General features: G+C 32.7%; 2 protein-coding genes across 2 annotated transcripts; one reads left to right on the forward strand and one right to left on the reverse strand.

Annotated features, from left to right (window-relative positions):
- Positions 1–9,798: 9,798 nt before the first annotated feature.
- On the forward strand, positions 9,799–10,818 carry LOC134247579 (uncharacterized). The gene is made up of 2 exons (XM_062729916.1): positions 9,799–9,873; positions 10,008–10,818. Exons 1-2 carry the CDS (start codon positions 9,799–9,801, stop codon positions 10,374–10,376), a joined length of 444 nt encoding a protein of 147 aa, XP_062585900.1. The 3' UTR covers positions 10,377–10,818.
- Positions 10,819–17,084: 6,266 nt separating this feature from the next.
- Positions 17,085–20,215, reverse strand: LOC134247576 (macrophage receptor MARCO-like). The gene is made up of 3 exons (XM_062729913.1): positions 19,672–20,215; positions 19,096–19,231; positions 17,085–17,253 (listed from the first exon to the last, which is right to left on the reverse strand). The coding sequence occupies exons 1-3, from the start codon at positions 19,817–19,819 to the stop codon at positions 17,085–17,087; spliced, it is 453 nt and encodes a 150-aa protein (XP_062585897.1). The 5' UTR covers positions 19,820–20,215.
- Between the last annotated feature and the right edge of the window lie 995 nt (positions 20,216–21,210).

Genomic DNA, 21,210 nt, shown 5'->3' on the forward strand with positions numbered 1-21,210 from the left:
TTTGAAGCAAAAGCATGCGGAATCCAAAATTTAACTCATTAATTTTCTAAAATTCGCGATATTTTTCAACAATTTTCTCAAATGTATCTTTAAATTGTTCTTTTGTTATGTATTTAGATTTCTGACGTGATATTTGAAGTACTAACAGAAATATAGTGATTTTTCTCTGATGCGATTCCCGTGAAAACGACTGTAAAAATGACGTCTCCTGAATTGACGGCGCACCACACTTTTGTTAAATTAGGTGTAATGCTCGAAATATCGCCAACATAGATCCAAAATATGCATAATAAAACATGTAGTAAACTAGGGTATTCGTGACATTCGTCCACAAATAGCAAATTGAAATTTTATACCGTTAGACCTCTGTAAAATATATATATGCTATATGGGAAGACGGGAAGAAGATTATCGACGAAACTTTATCCGGACTGTAAAGAACGTGCATGTGATTGATGAGAGTCATCAATATCACACTATATCTCATAAATACCTGCAGTTTTTTGGTTTTAAAACAAAAAAGAATACTCTTTACTTGTTTAATAGATTTTAAGCTTGACAAGAAATGGTGTTTGGATGTTGAGTAGATAAGGTAACTCAAACTATACAGGTACTCTTGGGAAAATGTTGAAAAAATGAAAGCTCAATCACATATTTTTTAAAATGCCTGTGACGTCGAAGATTTTGCTGCTCCGTGACTTAATGATATGTCCTGAAAAATCACTTAAAATTGATACCAATTTACAACAATTTGATATGAAATTTTGAAGACCACATAGGTAAAGATTCTTTTATATTATGTGTGACATTTTGCCCCGATTATTTAGTCAAATATTTTTTCTGTGCAACAAGTCCGCGTAATTTTTGAACGGCCCTCGTATATTAATTTTTATTTCTAGATACTTTACAAGAAAAACATAAATTACAATCTAGTAATATGACTTTCTACATACACAGAAATATTTGTAACCAATAGAAAAATGAAAGAAGAATTGACTACCAAAAGCACTGGTTCAAAACTAGTGTCATTTTGTACATGTATAATTTATTTCCTCAAAATAACTTATAATAATCAGCTGATAAATAACATAACAATAAATACCAGAATTTATATTCATAAAAACTTATATCGTGATATGCTGCTGGAAGTAAACAAATTTAATGCTAGCATTCACAATTAATTTCCTTAAAACTCAGCTATTTTAATAATGGAAAGTAGTAATGAAGTTTTTTTAAATTAGAGTAACTTTGAATTGCACCTGAGTTTTTAAATTATCAAAACTGGTACAAAAATTATACAAACCAAACATAAGGATTCACTTATCTTTCCTGGTACATGTATGTTAAGGTAACTGATACCTTATAACTTGAAACCTTTATATTTCTATATATTTTTAGCCTTTTGTATTTCATTTTATTAAGTTAAAACTTTGCTTCCTGAGGAGATTTCATTGCGAATGATAACTTCGCTCCAAAGTGGGTGAACAGAATGACAATTTCTTGTTTGTTTTTTTTTTTTGTTTTTTTTTTTTTTGTTTTAAACGTAACAAACTAGGAACATCGCAAACATGGGCCTCAAAGGTGGGATAAGGTGTCATGGAGAAGAGAGCATCCCCTTCCGACTGGTCAGACTAGCTGTGAGCTCCTTGTCATGATTGAAAAATAAAGGGAAAATCCATCGACAATTCAGTGTATAAATAACGGTCTAACTTCAGTCTGCATCTGACTCATTGATTTATTGTATTTTTTGACAAGGTTTTAGTATTGACCGTAGAACTTACGAAAGGATGATTTTAAATGAGACTGCTGAAATTCTTGTTTCTTCAACTTGTTTGTCAATGATTTACAGTTTACCTTGCTTTAAAAATTGTTCATACGCAAAGCATACTCTTGCATGTTGAATCTACTGAGAGATATAAATCCCATATGCAGGCGATGAAGGCATAATAAGGGAAGTAGACGATTGAAAAAATAGTTCATCACATTTATCATAAATCTTGGTTGTTAGATTACCAATAACGTCTTTTTCAAGTAATATATCTAAATATTAAACAGATGTGTCAGACTCTGTGGTTAACATGTCGCTATGTAGCAAAACTATCGATTGTAAAGAGTAAACACAATATCTTTATTTGTGTACGTCTATTATCTCAAAGTAACTAAATTGAATGTACAAATTTCACAATGTTATTTACATGCAGATAATCGATTATGTTTTGTCCATGAAATATCATGGTTATTACCATTCTTTTCCGATACATGTATATCCCGATGTGCTTTTTAAAAATAAAAGTCACTGCAGATTCTGAGACATTTTTGAAACAAGAATATCAGCAGTATCATTTAAAGTCATCATTTTAAGTTCTATACGGTCCTTACTATGCTGCAATACTGTAGACGTATAACATGAGGCGGTGTATTCTTTTCAGCGTTTTTGGCGGAAAGAAACTTCCGCTTATTCCAGTACAACGCTAAATGTCTTTAAAATATATACATTAATAAGAACATTAAGAAATGCGCTGATTCAAATCTACGCTAACTTCTTCAAAAATCAATTTCCGCCAAATATTGTACACGCTAAATGTAATACATTTACAGTATATCTTCACCTGCAAACGGCGTTTAAATCTCTCAGTAGATTCTATACTTAGGAGCATGCTCTACGCATGACCAATTCTGAAACTTGGTAAATTTTCTAAGTTCTGTGATTGATGTACTGACCTTGTCAGCAAATACAATTTTATCATTGAGTCAAATGCTACTTGACATTATTCATGCTGATTGTTAGGCCATCATTTACACACTGATTTGACGACGGAATTTTCCATTATCTAAATTCCTGATCATGACAAGGAGCACATGGCGGGTCTGACCGGTCGTCAGGGGACGCTCACTCCTAAATGGTACCTTATCTCACTTCTGATGTTTTTAAGGTCTGTGTTTGCTTTGTATATTGTACAATATTGTACTTCGAAGATGGCTAAATCATTGTATTGACCGAAAATAAAACAGCAATAATTGTTTTTTCTGTGATTCACTAATAAAATTATACAGCTCATTACTTGGTTGCATTTAATTAAGTCCTAGCCAAATACAAGAGAGAAGATGAATTAAAGTGTAAATAAACCTTACCAGTCGTATCAATTTAAAATGTTTTTTTTATCAATTTTAGTTGCCATGAAATGAATATAATGTCAGTCTTTTTTATAGGATAGATTTTGAACAGAAGGATTATTATCAGGGAAAACTGATTGCCAAAAAGTAAAAATTGTCAGGAAAACTGACTGCCAAAAAGTACAAATTGTTGTTTAGTAAAAGTGTTGGAGGGGAGTCCCTGCATCTCCTCTTACCACCTTCACCTGAAAATATATATTTGCTTATGTTTTGTTCACATGAAAAAAAAGTCATAGTCGTTTAAATAGCCTTCCAAAACAATTTGTATCAATTTGGAATTTCCCTATCTATTTTTAGATCAATGCAGAGGAAATAAACAATTGTATTCACCTGGAGGTCAATACAACGTAGTATTTTTTAAACATAGTTGGACCTCAGCCAGTCAGAGAGATGGAAATTATTTAATCATATAATAATGTCAATTATTGTCAATTTTTCTTCTGGTACAGTCATTAAGATCCATATTGGACTCATATAGAATTAAATTTAATGTTATATCGCACTCGTTATCACTGCTCAAAGTGTTGTCTTCGGCGTTGAAATATGTACAATACGGACTGACTTCGCTACCACTATTATTGCTGCTACTTTTGACCCTTTTCTTCTTCTGCTTCTTTTATATGGCACATACTCACATTGTTTAAGACCGACATATGACGATCACATACAAAGCCAACAGACTCCTCCTTAATTATTCGTAAAGTGATGTGAATGCAATTAGGTATAATGCAGTAAAATGTAACTTGGTATTATAATTCTGTAAAATGCAGAAAAATACAGTTTAGTGAGTGCACAGGAAAATACACACGTGTGTGCAAATTATGTTAAATAATGCTTTTTACTAATTTTGCTTCGTATTATTAATGGACCAATTATTTTATAATTCATGAAGTCATTTAGGTGAATGCTGATGAGTACCCTCATAGAAAGTGTTTGATTGAAAGGTTGAAAATTTGGAAAACAAATAACAATTTAATCAAAATTGTTTTGCAACATTTATAACAACCCTCTGGCAAGAAGGAAAACTTACTGTGATCTCTTTTATGTGCAAGTTTCTCTGCGTATTCTACTTTTAGTATATATTTGTAAAGATATCGTCGGAGGCCCATAATTCGTTATGGTCCTAGAGTCATGTCCTTTTTGTTTTTCTCTCGTATCTCGCGAGATTTGGTCCGCGACTGCGCACAACGTGCGAAACAGTTTACTACGATTGATTACGTCATATTTACAACTACAGACGACAATGAGGTCAAAACAGGTAAAAAAAAATAGAATGAATTTTTTTTTAGTTGATTAACAGTCAAATCCATTATTACCAAATAAGTATGACGATAAAGTCCAATTTATTTTTTATTACGACCTATATTGAGTGCATCAGTGCTATTTTACGCTTTGTTTACATTATAGCAAGAGAAGTCACATGACTACATTGGAATTTGATAGGCCAAACAAAGTTAATTTTTCCAGTCATGTTGTATTGTTCCTTAGACATTTTTTTTTACAATGGATTTGTTTGTTTGCTATTGTAGAAATGTCCCAAGCCTCACAAAAGAAACTATAGACTTTATTCTCCATCACAAATGACAAATGCATATAAAATGGTTAAAGAAAAGAAAATGTCAGTCAGGAAAGCTTCAAAAAATTTTCGGGTGCCTGATACAACTTTAAGGGACACGGTTCTGCTAAAAGTTGACCCAGAAACTGCTGTTTTTGGTAAAACTCCAGTTCTAGACACCCTTGAAGAGGCCTATCTAGTCATTCATTTTAAAACAATGGCAGCTTTTCGTTATGGATATACTAGGCAGGAATGCATAAATATTGCAACAGATTACGCAGTTTTTGTGGGTAAGAGAACTTCTGACAAGCCCTTTTCTATGAAGTGGATGAGAGGTTTTTTAAAGCGATAGCCTGAATTAAAAGTTTTGAAGCCGCGAGGGTTAGAACATGTTAGAGCAAAAATGGCTTCCAGTGAAACTGTGTCCAACTACTTTGAAAATCTTCGTAACACTCTCTCCAAACATGATCTGTATGGAAAGCCTCATCTCATCTTTAATGTTGATGAAAAGGGTATTTCTGTTGACCACAAACCACCAGCTGTTGTCGGAGATTCAGCTTACTGTCCGCAGTCAGTAACATCGGGTCGTGGAAAGACTATCACCATTCTTGGAGGAGGCAGTGCAAGCGGTGTCTCTGTACCACCTTTTTTGTCTTCCCCGGCAAACGAATGACGCCAGAGCTCTTGAGTGGAGCATCCCCTGGGGCTAGTGGCACGGTGAGCGAAACTGGATGGTCAAATGGACAAATCTTCCGGCAGTATCTGGAACACCACTTCCTCAAGTTTGTTCCACGAGATGAAGGACAGATATTGCTCCTCTTAGATGGACACAAATCCCATGTGTCTGTGGATCTTGTAGAGTGGGCAAGTCAGAAGGGGATAATTATCTTTATACTTCCAGCCCATACAAGCCAATGGATTTTGCCAATGGATGTTGCCTGCTACGGCCCATTTCAAAACATTTACAATTGTTTGTGTCACAAGTCGATAAGGGAAACAGCAGCAACAATTACCAGGTATAACATTTGTGAAGTTGCATGCAAGGCGTACACGAAGGCGCTGTCTCCCGAAAACGTCCAGTCAGGATTTCGACGTACTGAAATTTACCCCCTTTGTAAAGACGCAGTTCTTTCGAGGTATTTGGTACCAGCAGAAGTCTTCAAGGGCCTGGCCGCTGAAAGCCAAGAGAATCAGAGAGGATTGGGAGAAAATGAAGATCAGCAAAATTATGTGGTAAAGTTACAAGAGAAGGAGAACCATCTGAAGGCAAAGAAGAGTGGAGGAGAAATTAAAGAGAGGAAAACTATGAGCAAGATCGTTTCAGGGAAGGAAATTTCAGAGAATGTGTGTCAGCGAATGAAAGACCATGAAAAAAGTCAGAAGAAAAAAGAGAAAGCCATTGGGGGTAAGAAGCACCAGAATACAAGTTTTAGAAAAACTGCACTTTTTGACGATTTACCTGGCCCATCAACAATAAATTTGACCATATCCGAGGATCTCCAAAACAATTCAGACACTGACAGTGACGTTGAGATGGATCCATCTAAACTGTGCTGTGTTTGCAAGAAGTTTCAGCCAGATGAGTTGAAGAGATGTGTTTCTCTTGTATTTGCGAAGTGGGCGCAATGTGACAAGTGCAGGCATTGGGTTCACTTGATCTATTGTTCGCCAATACGTGTTGTGAGAAGAAATGATCCATTCTTTTGTCCACACTGTAATACAGAGTAACACAATAATAGTGCTAGCTGTTGCTGCATAAATTTGTATTGAATTAGATAGTGTTAAATTCAGCTTAGTTATATAAGTTTTTATAATTGTTTAACTAAAAAATTCATTCTTTGTAAAGATTGTATTAATTTGTATTTAAAAAATGTTGACACACAGTTAAACATTGAGTTGAAAATGAAAAACGTATATATTCATTCTCTTGGCCTTTTTGCTTCAATTTCCGCTGACGTCACGATCCTAGGACCTGCTTTTCAAAATGTCGCCGAGTAAACATCGGTAACTTAAATGAGATGAAAACAATCAAAAAGGCATGATTTTTTTATTTGAACAATTTACTGCAAAGAAAAGAACATGTTTAATTGAGGTATGACTTACGAAATGAGACAGCACTTCAAATTTATTTACAAAAAGTCATGATCAAGTTAGGGTAACGACTCATGGACCTCCGAGGATATATAAATTAAATCAATTTGCATTTTTGAAATACATGTAATCTAAAAACATGGAATAAAAAAGTCATCTTGTGAAAGTAGTTTCCTTTCATTACTCAAAGCGAGTAGTCTTTCCTTCCTTATTGCACATCAAGTATCATGTGCATATAAAACTTCATACAATTTCATCAAAGTACACTTTTCAAATTTTTAATCACTTTGGATTTTTTTATTAATGAACGATTAAATATTATCAAAGAACCCTGAAAGAACAAATATTGTTGCGAGTAAAATACAGATAACACTAACGTGAACTTAATGCAAACATGCTTTTTTAAACATTTAGCATAGATAGACGTTTATTTACCAATGTTACATACACATTTAGCTCAAACATGAAATGTTACTGATCAATACTGTATGGTCTTACCATTTATGTCATAGAAATAAAATACTTCCTGACAGAAACGCATTCATCTTCTGGGCCCCTAAACGACACGTAAGTAAGACATCTTTGAGTTGAATTTATAAGCATTTACTAAATATAATATATGAACAAATTTAATAATGACATTCAATATAAGATAAAAATTGGAGCAAATGGTCTAATAAACGGCAGTTATCCATGTTAGTAAACATTAATGTCACTAAACAGTGAAAAAATTACCATTCCTGGTAAATTGTACTTTGGGCTTTTCAATTGCAACTTGATTTTTTTATCATTTTACATCTCACAAATCTTATTGTTTAATGTAAAAGAGACACTTTTCGGAAATTGATTTTTGTATTGCAAAGCTATGTCCCAAAAACTGTTAATCTCCTACAACAACATTGTGCAATTATGTGCTTTTCATGACAAAACATCAAAGTGTCTTATCAGGGAGACAATATACAGACAAACAAAAAAACATACCAATTTAAATAATAAAAAGACTGATAAGTTTTAGGGGTAAGGTACCACAATCAAAGGCCAGAATTAAAAAATAGGATACGCACATGTCATTTATAAATCGCCTATTTTTTCTATACATGAAAAGTAATTTTTTTTTTATTTTTCAAATGTTAAGCTTATCCTGAATATACATATTAAATTGGCAAAAAGAATTATACGACGAAAGAATAGTCTTGTTCTTTACTAACGACGAAGTCGTTTCTTTTATATTCTTAAACGACAGAGGTATGGATAGGACTCAAGTTACAATGATAAAAAAGATCTATGGCCTACAGTGAAAATAATGTATATCTTTTTTGTCGTCTCGATATTGTGTGCTTGTCAAATTGCTTTTACATATATACGATAAAGTAAAACTTTATCATAAAACGTTTCAGTTGGAAGATGAATATCGTTAAGACATTGTAATGGTCATGAGGATAAATTACCAATCTCTTGTTTCTTTTTCTGAGGTAAAAATACAAATAAGGGTAATAACTTCATAGCCCAAAAAAAGCTACTTGCTCAACCTAATTATGACATCCAACAAAATATATGTTCTTTGCGTTTTGGTTAGAAATACACCTGGAGAGAATGCTGAGATTTTTTTTTCATTGAATATTTTTTTACTAGATAAGACGAAAATGAAAATATAAAGAAAACCTGACGGAACTTTTTTACTTTTAAAAAAAACTTTTTTAACGGTGTTGATGTAAACTATTATCTTGATGGCTGGTGCTGAATATAGTACAATGTACGTTGAGATAACCAACAGTTTAAGAGATCAAAGGTCCATTATATATTACAAAATAAGAGCAGGGCAAACACAAACCTCTAAAACATCAGAGGTGGGATCAGGTGTCATATATTACAGTGGTTAACATCCCCTACGACCGGTCAAACCCCCTTGTGCTCCTTTACGTCAGCGTGAAAATAATAACAATCTCTATGAAAAAAAGGTAGTCAGCATTAGACTGAATGATAAATTGTATCTGTTGACAAGGTCATTGTATCGACCATAGATTTTACGAAATGATGACTTAAAACGAAATAGACTGCTTATTTTAGTTGTTTCCACAACTTTTTTTTATCAAAAGTTCAACTCATTTTTGACATTGTTCATACGATGTTCATGCTCTTCCGTATCGAATCAACTGAGAACTCCGTATGCAGGCATATTGCTTCATAAGTAAGGAGAATTAACGATTGAAAGGTACAAGTCATCACGTTTATCATAAAGCTTTGTTGTTAGATTATCATTAGCGTATTTGTTAAGTAAAACATCAAAATATGAAAGAGATGTGTCAGAGTTTGTGGTAGCTTTTATTTCAATTACTAAGCGGAATGTGTTTTGTCGAAACGAGAATGGAAATAATTATTGCTTTTTGAAAATATGTTTTTGAGATATCTAAATTTTGAGTTGAACGCTGTAGTGGGCGTTTTCCTTATTTGTGATTAAACAAAAGGCACCCCCGCAAATCAAACTCAAGTTCGCTCACAGAGTCCTTACTAATATACAATTTTTCTTTTGATCATGAGCTTTGGTTTCTAGTTCTCTGCTATGAAAACATGTTCGTGAACTACATGTTTTTCAACAATAAGTCTAATTGAAATGAATTTGTCAAATCACTAGACAAATACAATTACAATACAATGTTCTTGTATAGACATATTTTGTAGTTTGTTTTACATGACGTTTTACATGATATACTAATACCATTCCATAGGGGAAAAAAACCCAGAGCTAAGATAATTGTAAGAACATGTAATTAAATTATGATATTGATAATAAAGTTACTAGTATTCTCTTGTCATAATATTGCACAAATACTGCATGCACTGCTATTGTAATGAGCTGTCTATGTCCATTTGTTTGATGACGGCCTCTTGCCGTAAAGCCATAACAGGTTAGGAGTGTAGAACTTCGTTATAATACGATTACTTTAATGCACATTTGTCCTAATTCTTAATAGATTACAATGGCAAAGGCCCCAGGAATCAAACATACTGAGATAGTAGAACTGAGCAGATTTTCCAGCAAAGTTAGCTCAATGGTGAGTTATTTTCGCCATTTTTTAAAACAATTTTTCTTGTCGAAGATATAACAAGATACCACATCGCAAAAAGTAGTCTGAACCCCTTTTTTCATCTCTGCACACACAAAAATTAGAGTTCTTTATTTTTTTAGAATCCACACTGTATCTGCATATTGCTGAAAAATGACCTTGAAATTTCATTAATAAATCCAAAAGTTTACACAAATTATGGGAAATTGTTTGGCGCTCCACAAAATGCAATTGAGCCAGGTGAATTTGCATGCCTTGGATTTTACAGAACAAATTACCTTCTATTTGGACCAGAGGGAATTGTATCCTATGACCTGAAAGATTTAGGAACAACATTTTGCATATATTTTGACAATCCATATTTTGGTTATAACAAATTTACAATGTATTGGATGAACGAGGGAAAGAATGTGGATCAAGATCTCTGTCGAACTCTTTCGTCGGATAAAGGAATTTATTTGGTATGTGTATGGCAACATGACCTGGCATGATATGAAATCCAACACAAGCAATGCTAACGTTATCGCTTCCGGTTTCATCGGAGAAGGATGGACTGCCGGATTGCAGGTGATAGTAAAAAATACATGAACTCTGCTTACAACAAAATTGCCGGAATATTGGAACATGATGAAGTTGCTTCTAAATATGATTGTGATTACTTCTTATCTCTCATATTTTGTTCCTATTATACGCTTACCACTTGCAATTCTCTTTTACAATATTTCATCTATCTTTGCTTTGTGACAAAATTCTACACATCAAAATGAATGTTAGACAATTTTATAACAATATCATTTTTCACCTTGGCCAAAATAATGAATTTTGGCTATTTAAATTGCTTATAAACTTTGTTAAATATTCAATTAAATTTTAAACGTGTAGTTCAAAAGAATACCTTATGAAAACATTTTTTTTTCAAATTAATATTTATGTTCTGAGAAATCCCATTTCCTTGATTTGTTTATGCTGATATAGAAAATTTGATGATAAATTGCCATAAAAAAGTATTATTGTATTTTTTGCATATTGTGTATAACAACAGACTTTACGATCATGCTCCTATGAATCTTGAAACATTCATCCACGATTGGTATTGTTTACTGAACCAACAAATGTCATTATTGTTTTAGTTTTAAAAAATGTTATCAGATCCTTGAACTCATGGACATTTCTTTTTAGATTATATCTTTGAAATTTATGCTAAAACCCGTCCATTAATTGAATTAAAACATTTTAAATTGTACATAAAAGCGGTATAATTACATGTAACATATTGTCGATTTTTGTGAGAGGAGTGTTATTCCCCAAAAATTCGAAAAAAAAAAAGAGAAAAAGTAAAAGTAATTCAATTCAATAATGAATTATCAAATGAATATTGTATATTGATACAAACAGCAAATTCTCCTCTTTGTTCAATCATGGACGTCTGTTTTGATACAGCTTATTCTGTGTATTGTGTTTTTCCGTCTAAATACGCTCATTAAAATAAATATCACAAATCGTTGGCTTTAATTTTTTTTGGATTATTTCTGTGCAAATTACGATACAAGGTTGGATTACATGGGGTGTCTCAGTTCACACTTGATTTTATTCAATATATATATGTGTAGGGTGATCTCTAACTTCAGAATTCGAAGTTTTTATTTGTACAAAATTTTGTTTCATAGCAAAAAAATAGCAAAATATTATGTACTAATGTTGCATTGTAATTAACCCTTGCAAAATATGGGAAAGAGGTAATGTTTCATATCCCATCCCTCACTTATTGCATGTTTTATCAAATATCCTACGAAGGCATTTCTGTGTAAATTGTTATATTGTTCTGAAACTTGATATTTTCTAAATCAGGAACGATTTGTTGAGCTGTCAGACGGATCATAACAATACTTATGTTTATGTAATTTGATTTTTTATGTCATTAAACCATGGATAACTCTATTGCATAATTGCATCAAATGCAATTTAAATTACATGTATGTATAGTTATAAAAGATAGGTAAAGCTACATGGTTCTTTGTTGTTAAATGAATCACTGTCTTGGAAAAATTAACATTAACTTATCTGAAACTGGGATATTGTTATAAAGGGATATAAAGCAAGGTTGGATTACATGGGGTTTCTCGGTTCACACTTGATTTTATTCAATATGTGTATATGTGTAGGGTGATCTCTAACTTCAGAATTCGAAGTTTATACAAGTTTTTATTTGTACAAAATTTTGTTTCTCCTTGAAAATATTCTAAGAAACAATTATATAATTTAACCGATGTTAGTTATTAAATCTAATTCTGTTCTTTTTGAAATTGATAAAAATCAAATTGTCTACATCAAAAATTTTACCGCCTCCCTTTCAGCGGCGTCACAAAAATCCCAAAAATAATCAAATCATAATTTATTTTTCGTTGAAGAAGGAATTATTCTATTTTCATGCCGTGTCACGTGGCTCGTGGCTCGTTGCAATTAGCTATGCGTGTCGTTGTGTATGAAGGAAAATTAATTTAAAACCACAGTGTTAGTTCTAGATAATTTATTACATTTGTTCCTAACAATTCAGTGACCACGAAAGTGTTTATGTGCCTTTCATTAATTATTATTTTAATAGGTATCATAAATCTCCTTTTTTTCATTCAGATGTTCAAAATGGCTTTATTCCAATGTAAGCGTCAAGGTTTTAAAAACATATAATCCATAACAAAGCTAATACGTACCAATCATAAATATATGTATGTGATATTTCAATGTAAAAGTAGCAAAATATTATGTACTAATGTTGCATTGTAATTAACCCTTGCAAAATATGGGAAAGAGGTAATGTTTCATATCCCATCCCTCTCTTATTGCATGTTTTATCAAATATCCTACGAAGGCATTTCTGTGTAAATTGTTATATTGTTCTGAAACTTGATATTTTCTAAATCAGGAACGATTTGTTCAGCTGTCAGACGGATCATAACAATACTTATGTTTATGTAATTTGATTTTTTATGTCATTAAACCACGGGCAACGCTATTGCATAATTGCATCAAATCATTCAAATGCAATTTAAATTACATGTATGTATAGTTATAAAAGATAGGTAAAGCTACATGGTTCTTTGTTGTTAAATGAATCACTGTCTTGGAAAAATTAACATTAACTTATCTGAAACTGGGATATTGTTATAAAGGGATATAAAGCAGTATGTTTGATCACTTTTATATCAGAATTTCTGATAATTACACACTGTATGTTGCAAATGTGAATAAAAAAATGAAAATTGAAAAAATACATATATAGTTTTAAGTACAACAAATGAGGTTTCCTGATATCTTGAAAGGAGATTATCAGTTACAGTATTTATTGACAGGGTACGGGATGATACCTGGTTGGTAAATTTCATACCTGGCGAGGCGAAATAAATGTCAACGTCGTCTCCGTATAAACTAAAATTCATGGGACACATCTTTTCAGATAAAGGAGTCGACCCAACCAGAGAAAAGGTTAAAGCTATAGTAGAAGCTAGACCATGCCACCAACAAACGCATCAAAAGTCAGAAGTTTTCGGGGACTGGTTACCTATTGTGGAAAAATTCATTCCTAATCCTAGCGACATTGTTCGAACCGTTGAGAATTTTAGCAATGAATCAAAGTACTCAGAAGTACAGAGAGCCGGGCTCTTTTAAAGAGTAAAATGAATTTCTTACATGAATCACGTTTATATTCTGATGGAAAAAATTATTTTAAAACTATCAATATAAATGATAAGACACTGACAGTGTGTTTTTCCTGTGGGGCTATTTTGTCAGAATCAGAATTAATTGGTACCGCAGCTGAATGTAAACAAACAGGGAGAGTTTCCTCTCCTGCTATTACTTTGTTTTGCAAGTAAAACTGATTATCAAAAATCCTTGGAGAGACTATGTTCTTTGACTTAGGACTTAAGTTTTCAAAGTCATTACTACTAATGTTTATTTATAGGCATGAAACTTTGTTTTATATTTTTGTATGAATGCAGATTTGATTTGCTGACAGATCATAAACCTCTACAGTTCATCTACAGCACAATGTCAAATCCATGCACGCGCATTCAACGATGGGTATTGAGACTTCAGTCCTTCCAGTTCACGGTAAAGTACATTCCTGGACACAAAAATGTTGCTGAGGTACTATCTCGACTCTGTATCTATAAATCCAATACACGATCACCAAGTTAAATATCTGAGAATTTTGTAAGATTCGTAGCTCTTAACACGATACTCAGAACCTTGAAGAGAGGCATAAGCACTGATATAGGAGAGAGAGAGAGAGCATGAAGGCAAATTTGATTTGTTACACAGACCATAAAGACAGTTCATCTACAGCACAAAGTCAAATTGGACGTGCATTGTTAGGTAAAAGCTACAGTACTTCCAGTTCACAGTAAAGTACTGTGCAGTAACACAAAAGTTATCCTCAGAGGTACACGTATTGTGATTCCAACCAGCTTGAATGAAAACGTTTTAGCCGCTGCTCATGACACCAAGGAATCACTAAAACGAAACAACGACTCAGAGAGAAAGTCTGCTGGTCAAAGATTGACAGTAATTCTGAAAGCATTTGCAAGAATGTCAAGCCGTGGGAGGTCCGTCGTCACCTGAACCTTTACGCCCTAAAGTACTTCCAGATTATCCATGGCAAGCTACAGCAATCGATCAAATGGGTCGATCCTTTTCCAACAGGAGAATTGGTATTGGTGTATGTGGACTATTATGTCCGTTTTTTGAAACTTTTATTTTGAAGAGTACAGGATCAGCCAAAATTATCGAATGTCTGAAGAAAACATTTGCTCACTATGGTATTCCTGATAGTCTAAGGAGTGACATTGGAGCTAATTTTCGATCTACAGAATTTGAGAAGTTGAAGGAGTATATATGGCATCACCCATGAAACATCAACACCTTATTGGCCGCAACCTAATGGAGAGGTAAAGCGACAAAAAGACCTTATTAGAATCTATTAGGATAGCTCATGTTGAAGGGAAGGATTGTAGAAAGGAGTTACCAAAATTCCTTTCAGCCTACGGATGAACATCACACATAGTAACTGGAGTTGCGCCGAGCAAACCTTTTTTCCGATATATAGTAAAGACAAAGACTCTCAGCCTTTCAGAGAGAGAGAGAGAGGAGGAAGACATCCGAGTCAGACTGGATGAAAAGGAAGAAAGAGAAAGAATATGCAGACAGGAGTAGAAACGCAAAACACAGTCAAATACAAGTTGGAAACCAAGTGTTGGTTCAACAGCCAAAATAAAACAAACTTAACCTGCTTTTGAAACAAAACTTTACGAAGTCATCGAACGAACAGAAAACGAAGTTCTGCTGAGAGCACCACCTGGAGGTACATATCGCAGAAACGTGAAGCAAGTGAAAAATCTGGAGTTAAATGGTAATATCCAGCTTGACGACCCAGATGAAGCGACTGGTGTAGACGTTCAACAAAGTGAAGTACCAAATGATGATGCGAACGTCCTTAAGATCAATGATATGGAAGACACTAAAATCGTGACCGACCCTGGAGACTTTCTGTGTCAAAGACCCGTTCGGAAACATAAGCTACCTACTCGTTTCGTTTCATAGACTTTGTTTTGAAAAAATGTGTAAATTTTATAAACTGTGTTAAAAAAACTGTTAAATTTTGCATGTAACTCATTTCAGTGATCTTTATATTGACTTGAACTTGAAAAAAAATATCATTTTCAGTATTGACATTTTATTCAAAATAATTTAGATTATAAGTGAAAGTTTAACAAAAGGAGGAGTGTAATGATCATATGTAAGAACCATATATTTGTATTGTGTTGTTTAGAGTTATCACGCTTTATTTAACTGAGTCTGAAAACAGTCATGTGTTGTCCATGTAATGGGTCATAGAATCATTGTATAATCTCGGGAATCCACTAATCAAGGCTACTACAGTAGAGACAATACAAAAGATAAGAAGCAATTTTAATCACTCAGTTTTTATTGATATAAAATTTCAAACTTTTTGGAAAAGAGATGGAGAAAAACATTTCCTGTTCAATATGCTTGTACATGGAAAAAATATTCATAAAAATAAAATCTCGAGTATACAAGAAGAGAATATCAGAATTTAGTTATAAATTATGACATGGGATTTTGAACAACAACGTTTCTGTAAGCAAGTGGAACAAAAATATTTCTCCTTTATGTGAAAATTGTGAAATAGAAGATGATATATGGCACCTTATCCCACATCTGATGTTTTGTTCCATGTTTGCTCTGCTCCTGTTTTGTATTGTTTTATGGACTTTTGATCTTGAATACTCATCGTTATCTCTTTATGTTTCATGAAATATTTACTATTTGATTGTAAAATTCTTAAAATCATTTAGGAAAAATGAGCATTTTTCTAAAAATTGAAACTACTTGGAAATTAATAGTACTTTGATTTTTTAGTAAAAATAGTTAAAAATAGGAAAAGTAGTTAAAAAAGTGCTTTTTAATAATTTGACAGAATTATTTACATGTAGATTCACTATGTATAAATATAAGGTGAAATGTAGACTACAAAATAAAACGTTCTCTAAAAAAATTTCCTACATAGAAAGAAAGCTATATTTTATATTCAAAATGACGTCCTTACGAAATCTGGTCAGATTAGAAGAAATATCTATCATGATTCAGCTGAGTTTTTAATATCTAATACTAGTATCTGATGCGATGTTAATATTGATATCGTGAAACATGTATGTTTCTGATCTGTTTTGATTTTAATAGAAAAAATATAACAGTGCAATTCTTTAGTTACAATAATGTAATGTGCATTTGTTTTAATAGCTGTTGATAGTAAGTACTATTATACGATTAAAAAATATCTGTAAGAAATATATAGCTTTTATGCATTTTTATTATGCCATTCTTTTAAAAACGGTCATAACTGTAATGAATCTTTATTGATATAAATTAAATGAAAGGAAAAAGATCCATGTATCACAATTTTTTATATTTTCTCTGTGGTTAGGATGTTGTGCATCAGAATGAAAGATACACACAGAAAACAGAATAAAATGAGCGCAAATTAAAACAAACACATATACATAAAATACTGTAAAAAAGGGCTATTTCAAAAAGCAAGAAATGTGAGATTTTTGAAAACAATTCATTATATTGATTTAGAAAAATAGAAGAGGAATAATATTCTTAGAATATGACATACAAAGTTAATTGCACGAGACCCCTGCATCCTCATCATGGTTACAATCGTGCATACCAAACCGTGGTTTAGAACATTCTATCAGCGATGATTCTGTTCCACGACAATTAACTTCATCAAGCCAAATCTGACCACTTCCTTCACCATACTTCGCCGAACTAAATGCTGTTCCTCCACTGAAAAAAAAATATTGTCACATCTTCATTTATAACAGCTACCTGTATAAATACAAAAGTTCGAAATTGAAAACCTATTTATCTCCTTTTATCTTTTCAGTTAAGAGGACATAATATCATAAAAAAGTTACCCTTTTTTGGAAGATGAAAACATTGTACAGTTTAAGGAAAAAGCATAGTCAAATTTTAGATTAAATAGCAGTCAAATGTTTCGAAATATTTGAAACATCTACGTAGCTAGGTGGATGACCGATGATATGGCGGTTATATATACATTAATTATTTTTTTTTTCAAAGTGGTCTAAGCACCTTACCCATATATCATAGGCGATATATTCGTGATTATTCCTAAAAGTTGTTCCAATGTTTAAGCAATGATACCCTTTTCGCCTTTCTAATTACTTATTTCGTCTTTTTATATGCTCAGTATTTTAAATTGCTTTCATGCATGCACTTGTGTTTATTGTCTTGTTGAAATGAACAATTGAAAAAAAAAACAGATTTGACTGGGTTTTTGTTTCAAAATGTATAAACAATTCCATTGAAATAATATTAAACCTAAAAGTCCAAACGAAATGTAAAATTATCATAATTTTTGAAGGGGATGTTTCTATAGAAATGTATACAAATGTCAAGAGCACCATCTATGTAATTTCGAGAGATGTTTTAACGATGGAAGTTTTACTAAAGCACTATTTTATCATACTTTGCGCAGGAGTATATAGAAATGGATACAAAATTATTTTTATGTTTCCTCATGCTGCACAATCTCACCACAGCTCTGTTTTTGCTGTGATAAATTCAAATAAAATCAACACCGTTGTTGAGATGAAAAATGTCATTTATTAAAATGACGAAATAAGAAAAAATATATACAATACATGATAGGGGATCAGAACAAAAGGTAATCGCACAAATACATATTAATATACTGATCCCCTAAATTTACAGATAAACAATATTTGCAAAAAATATAAAAACATTAGGTATACAGCAAAAAGATGGCACTACAAAAATAAATATGCCAATGTGTCAAATGTAATTTGTATATCAATTTAAAACATATAAATGCAAGGTAGGAAAAGCTGGGGTGGTGGTGGGTGTGCCAAATTTTTTGCTGTTATTGATAGCGTCAACAAAGCGAGAATGACCCAGCGCTGACTGGTCAGTTACAGACAGCATCAAAACACGTGATTATAATGGACAACTCTGATTGGCTGCTTGTCTGCGAAGGGGTCTGGTTTGACCATGGAAAATTTTGGAGTTGCGTAACAAGCAGCCGAAAAAGAAAAACTGGGGAAAATTACATAACATGGAACCCGACACTTGAAAGGCCTGGGAGAATTCCAGCGAATGGAGAAAATCAAAACATTGAGTTTGAACAACAAAATAGAACATCTAATTACTTACATTTAGACAAAAGAAATAAAAAAAACAGCATTCAACACATAAATGAAATTATTTACATAATTGTTGTTTTATGTTTCCTCACAAAATTATTTTGTTTAAAATGCATTGAAATTGAAGTCATGGTTACTGTACAAGGTATTATTATTGCTTCGTAAACGGTTGGGCTGTGTAATTTTGTCCACAACAGGAACCATCTCCGTGGCCGAGACATTTATCATTTTGGTGCCAAACAAACATTGACTGAGTTATCAATATGTATTGATTTAATATCAGGAATAAGTAATCAATATATAATATGGATTAAGATATCTGTTCAAGAACTCACTTACAATATACTAGTTTACTGTGCATATGTTAATAAATCTCTGATATCAAAAATGTTCTTATGTTCAAAAGTTTGTGCGAATTTCTTATAATTGAGTACTACTGTACCTGCGACCCAGCATTCTACAAACAACTTGTGCATCATTGTTGCCCCAGCTATCGTCACAAATTGTACCCCATGATCCATCATAGTAAACTTCAACTCTCCCGTAGGTAGATCCACCATCAGCGATCCGCACCTTAACTGTAAAACAAGTTTTTTTGAATATTTTTTTCATTATTAAAGGTTTATTGTCATCCTTATTTTCTCAATTAGTATTAATTTTCTTTGCATTAATGGAAGTTTCAAAATGCGTGCATAATTATACTTATCACTGATGTTAAGTTATGATGGAATCATATCAATATTTATTGTTTCTTTGATTGAATCTTAGACTATATAAAATACAATTTTTTTTGATATATTTCACGCGTATTTGTTGAACATATAAAAAAAGTGTTCGAATTATTTTTTCCTAAATGTTTACATCTTGCTGTTTTCATTTAAATTCTTCTGTTCTATTTCCAATGTACATTGTATCTATGAAAATGAGCATTTCCATCGGCCATATCGCCAGTTGCTAAATACTTGTTAAAATCTCATTTTTCTCTGAGGGAAAGCAAAACAGTATATCCGGTACTTACTGAAAGCTTCCAAGCCATTTGACAGTAATGTCAAAGATGTACCCTGAGACCTTTGTTTTGTTTCAATGGCAGTAAGTCTTGAACTATGACCCGAAGCTGACTGTTGGATGTTTCGAAGAGATGTTCGCACATCCGACACGTCTCCCATTTAGGAATTGATACGGATACTGTGTTGCGCTACTGTCTCCGATTCCAAGAAACTTATTCTGCTCGTTATGTTTCCAATTTTCAGCAGGGTTTTATTCAAATGGCCAGTAACTTCATTGAGTACTTCTTCCTTAAATTTTGACATCTCCTTATCAACCCGAGACATTTCCTTTCGTAAAAGTTCGTTGAAAGATTTCATTGTTTGAAAGTTTTTCTCCATTTCCGATTCAATTGAAGATAACCTGTTTAATATCTCAGTTTTGAATTGAAAGAAAACTTTGAAATAACTGTCCACACGTTCATTTGTTTCTTCCGATCTGCCTTGGTATATCAACTGCTGGGAGCTGCTAGAAATTACTCCAAATATAACGAGACATAGGTATAACATCACATCCATTCTGATTATGGAAATATCAAAACCAATTATATGTGACCAATTCATAGAAAAAGATAAAATCGTGTCTATTCCATTTTTTGAAAAACAAAAATAATTTTTTTTCTTTGTATTTGTGTTCTTTCTATTTGTACTAATTAAAAACTCAGAAAAAAAATTACACCGTATGCGGCGTTTGACGCTAGAAGAGCGTGCAAAAGCAGACATGGTGGCGTCTGCAGGGGGTTCCTTTAGAAAAATCTGTAAAAAATAAAAACAATAAAAAGCTTATGGATTCTACTCATGAAAAATTGTTCCAATAGATTAACAAACATAAAAATGTTAACTATAGATAACCACGGCATTAAGTTAGCAGCATACAATAAGTTGAAAATTGTTCCACAAAACTTGGTCAACCGGAAGTGGAGTGGATTTAGTATAGACACTTAAGTATCAGATGATTACTAGGAGATATGAGAGTCAACGACCGTTACACTACTGGCTTTTAAAACCCCTGTCCGTATGAAAATCCACTGTCTTTCTCTGTATCCTACAGCATTTTCACAGTAATCTACGGTATATCTACAGTATGCTACGGTATGCTAGCTCTGTATATACAGTAAATCTCTGTATGCCACTGTATGTATCCCCAGCATGCCACAGTTACATACAGTAGGCCCCGATACGCCTACAGTATGCCACTGTATGGCTACTGTTTCCTACAGACAACTACGGTAAACCCCAGTATATGCCCCAGTACGCCCCTGTATATGTTCATTGAAGCAAAAAGAAGAAGTTTATAAACTCCCAGAGCACTGTACGGTTACCTAAGATGTGGGATTATCAATTTAGTACACAGAGTTACTTACCTAAGAAATTTTTGAACATTATTTTAAACACATAGTAGTATTTTTTTAACTTGTTAAGAGATTTATTGTGTTCTTTTATAACTCTGAAATAACTATTAAAAATTAATTAATCATTTCTTCAAAGAATATTTATCTATCAATTTTTAAAAT

Source organism: Saccostrea cucullata, unplaced genomic scaffold (assembly GCF_032062105.1).
Source record: "Saccostrea cucullata isolate Sc308-1 unplaced genomic scaffold, CSIRO_AGI_Scuc_v1 ctg9635, whole genome shotgun sequence".
In the NCBI taxonomy this organism is placed as follows: domain Eukaryota; kingdom Metazoa; phylum Mollusca; class Bivalvia; order Ostreida; family Ostreidae; genus Saccostrea; species Saccostrea cuccullata.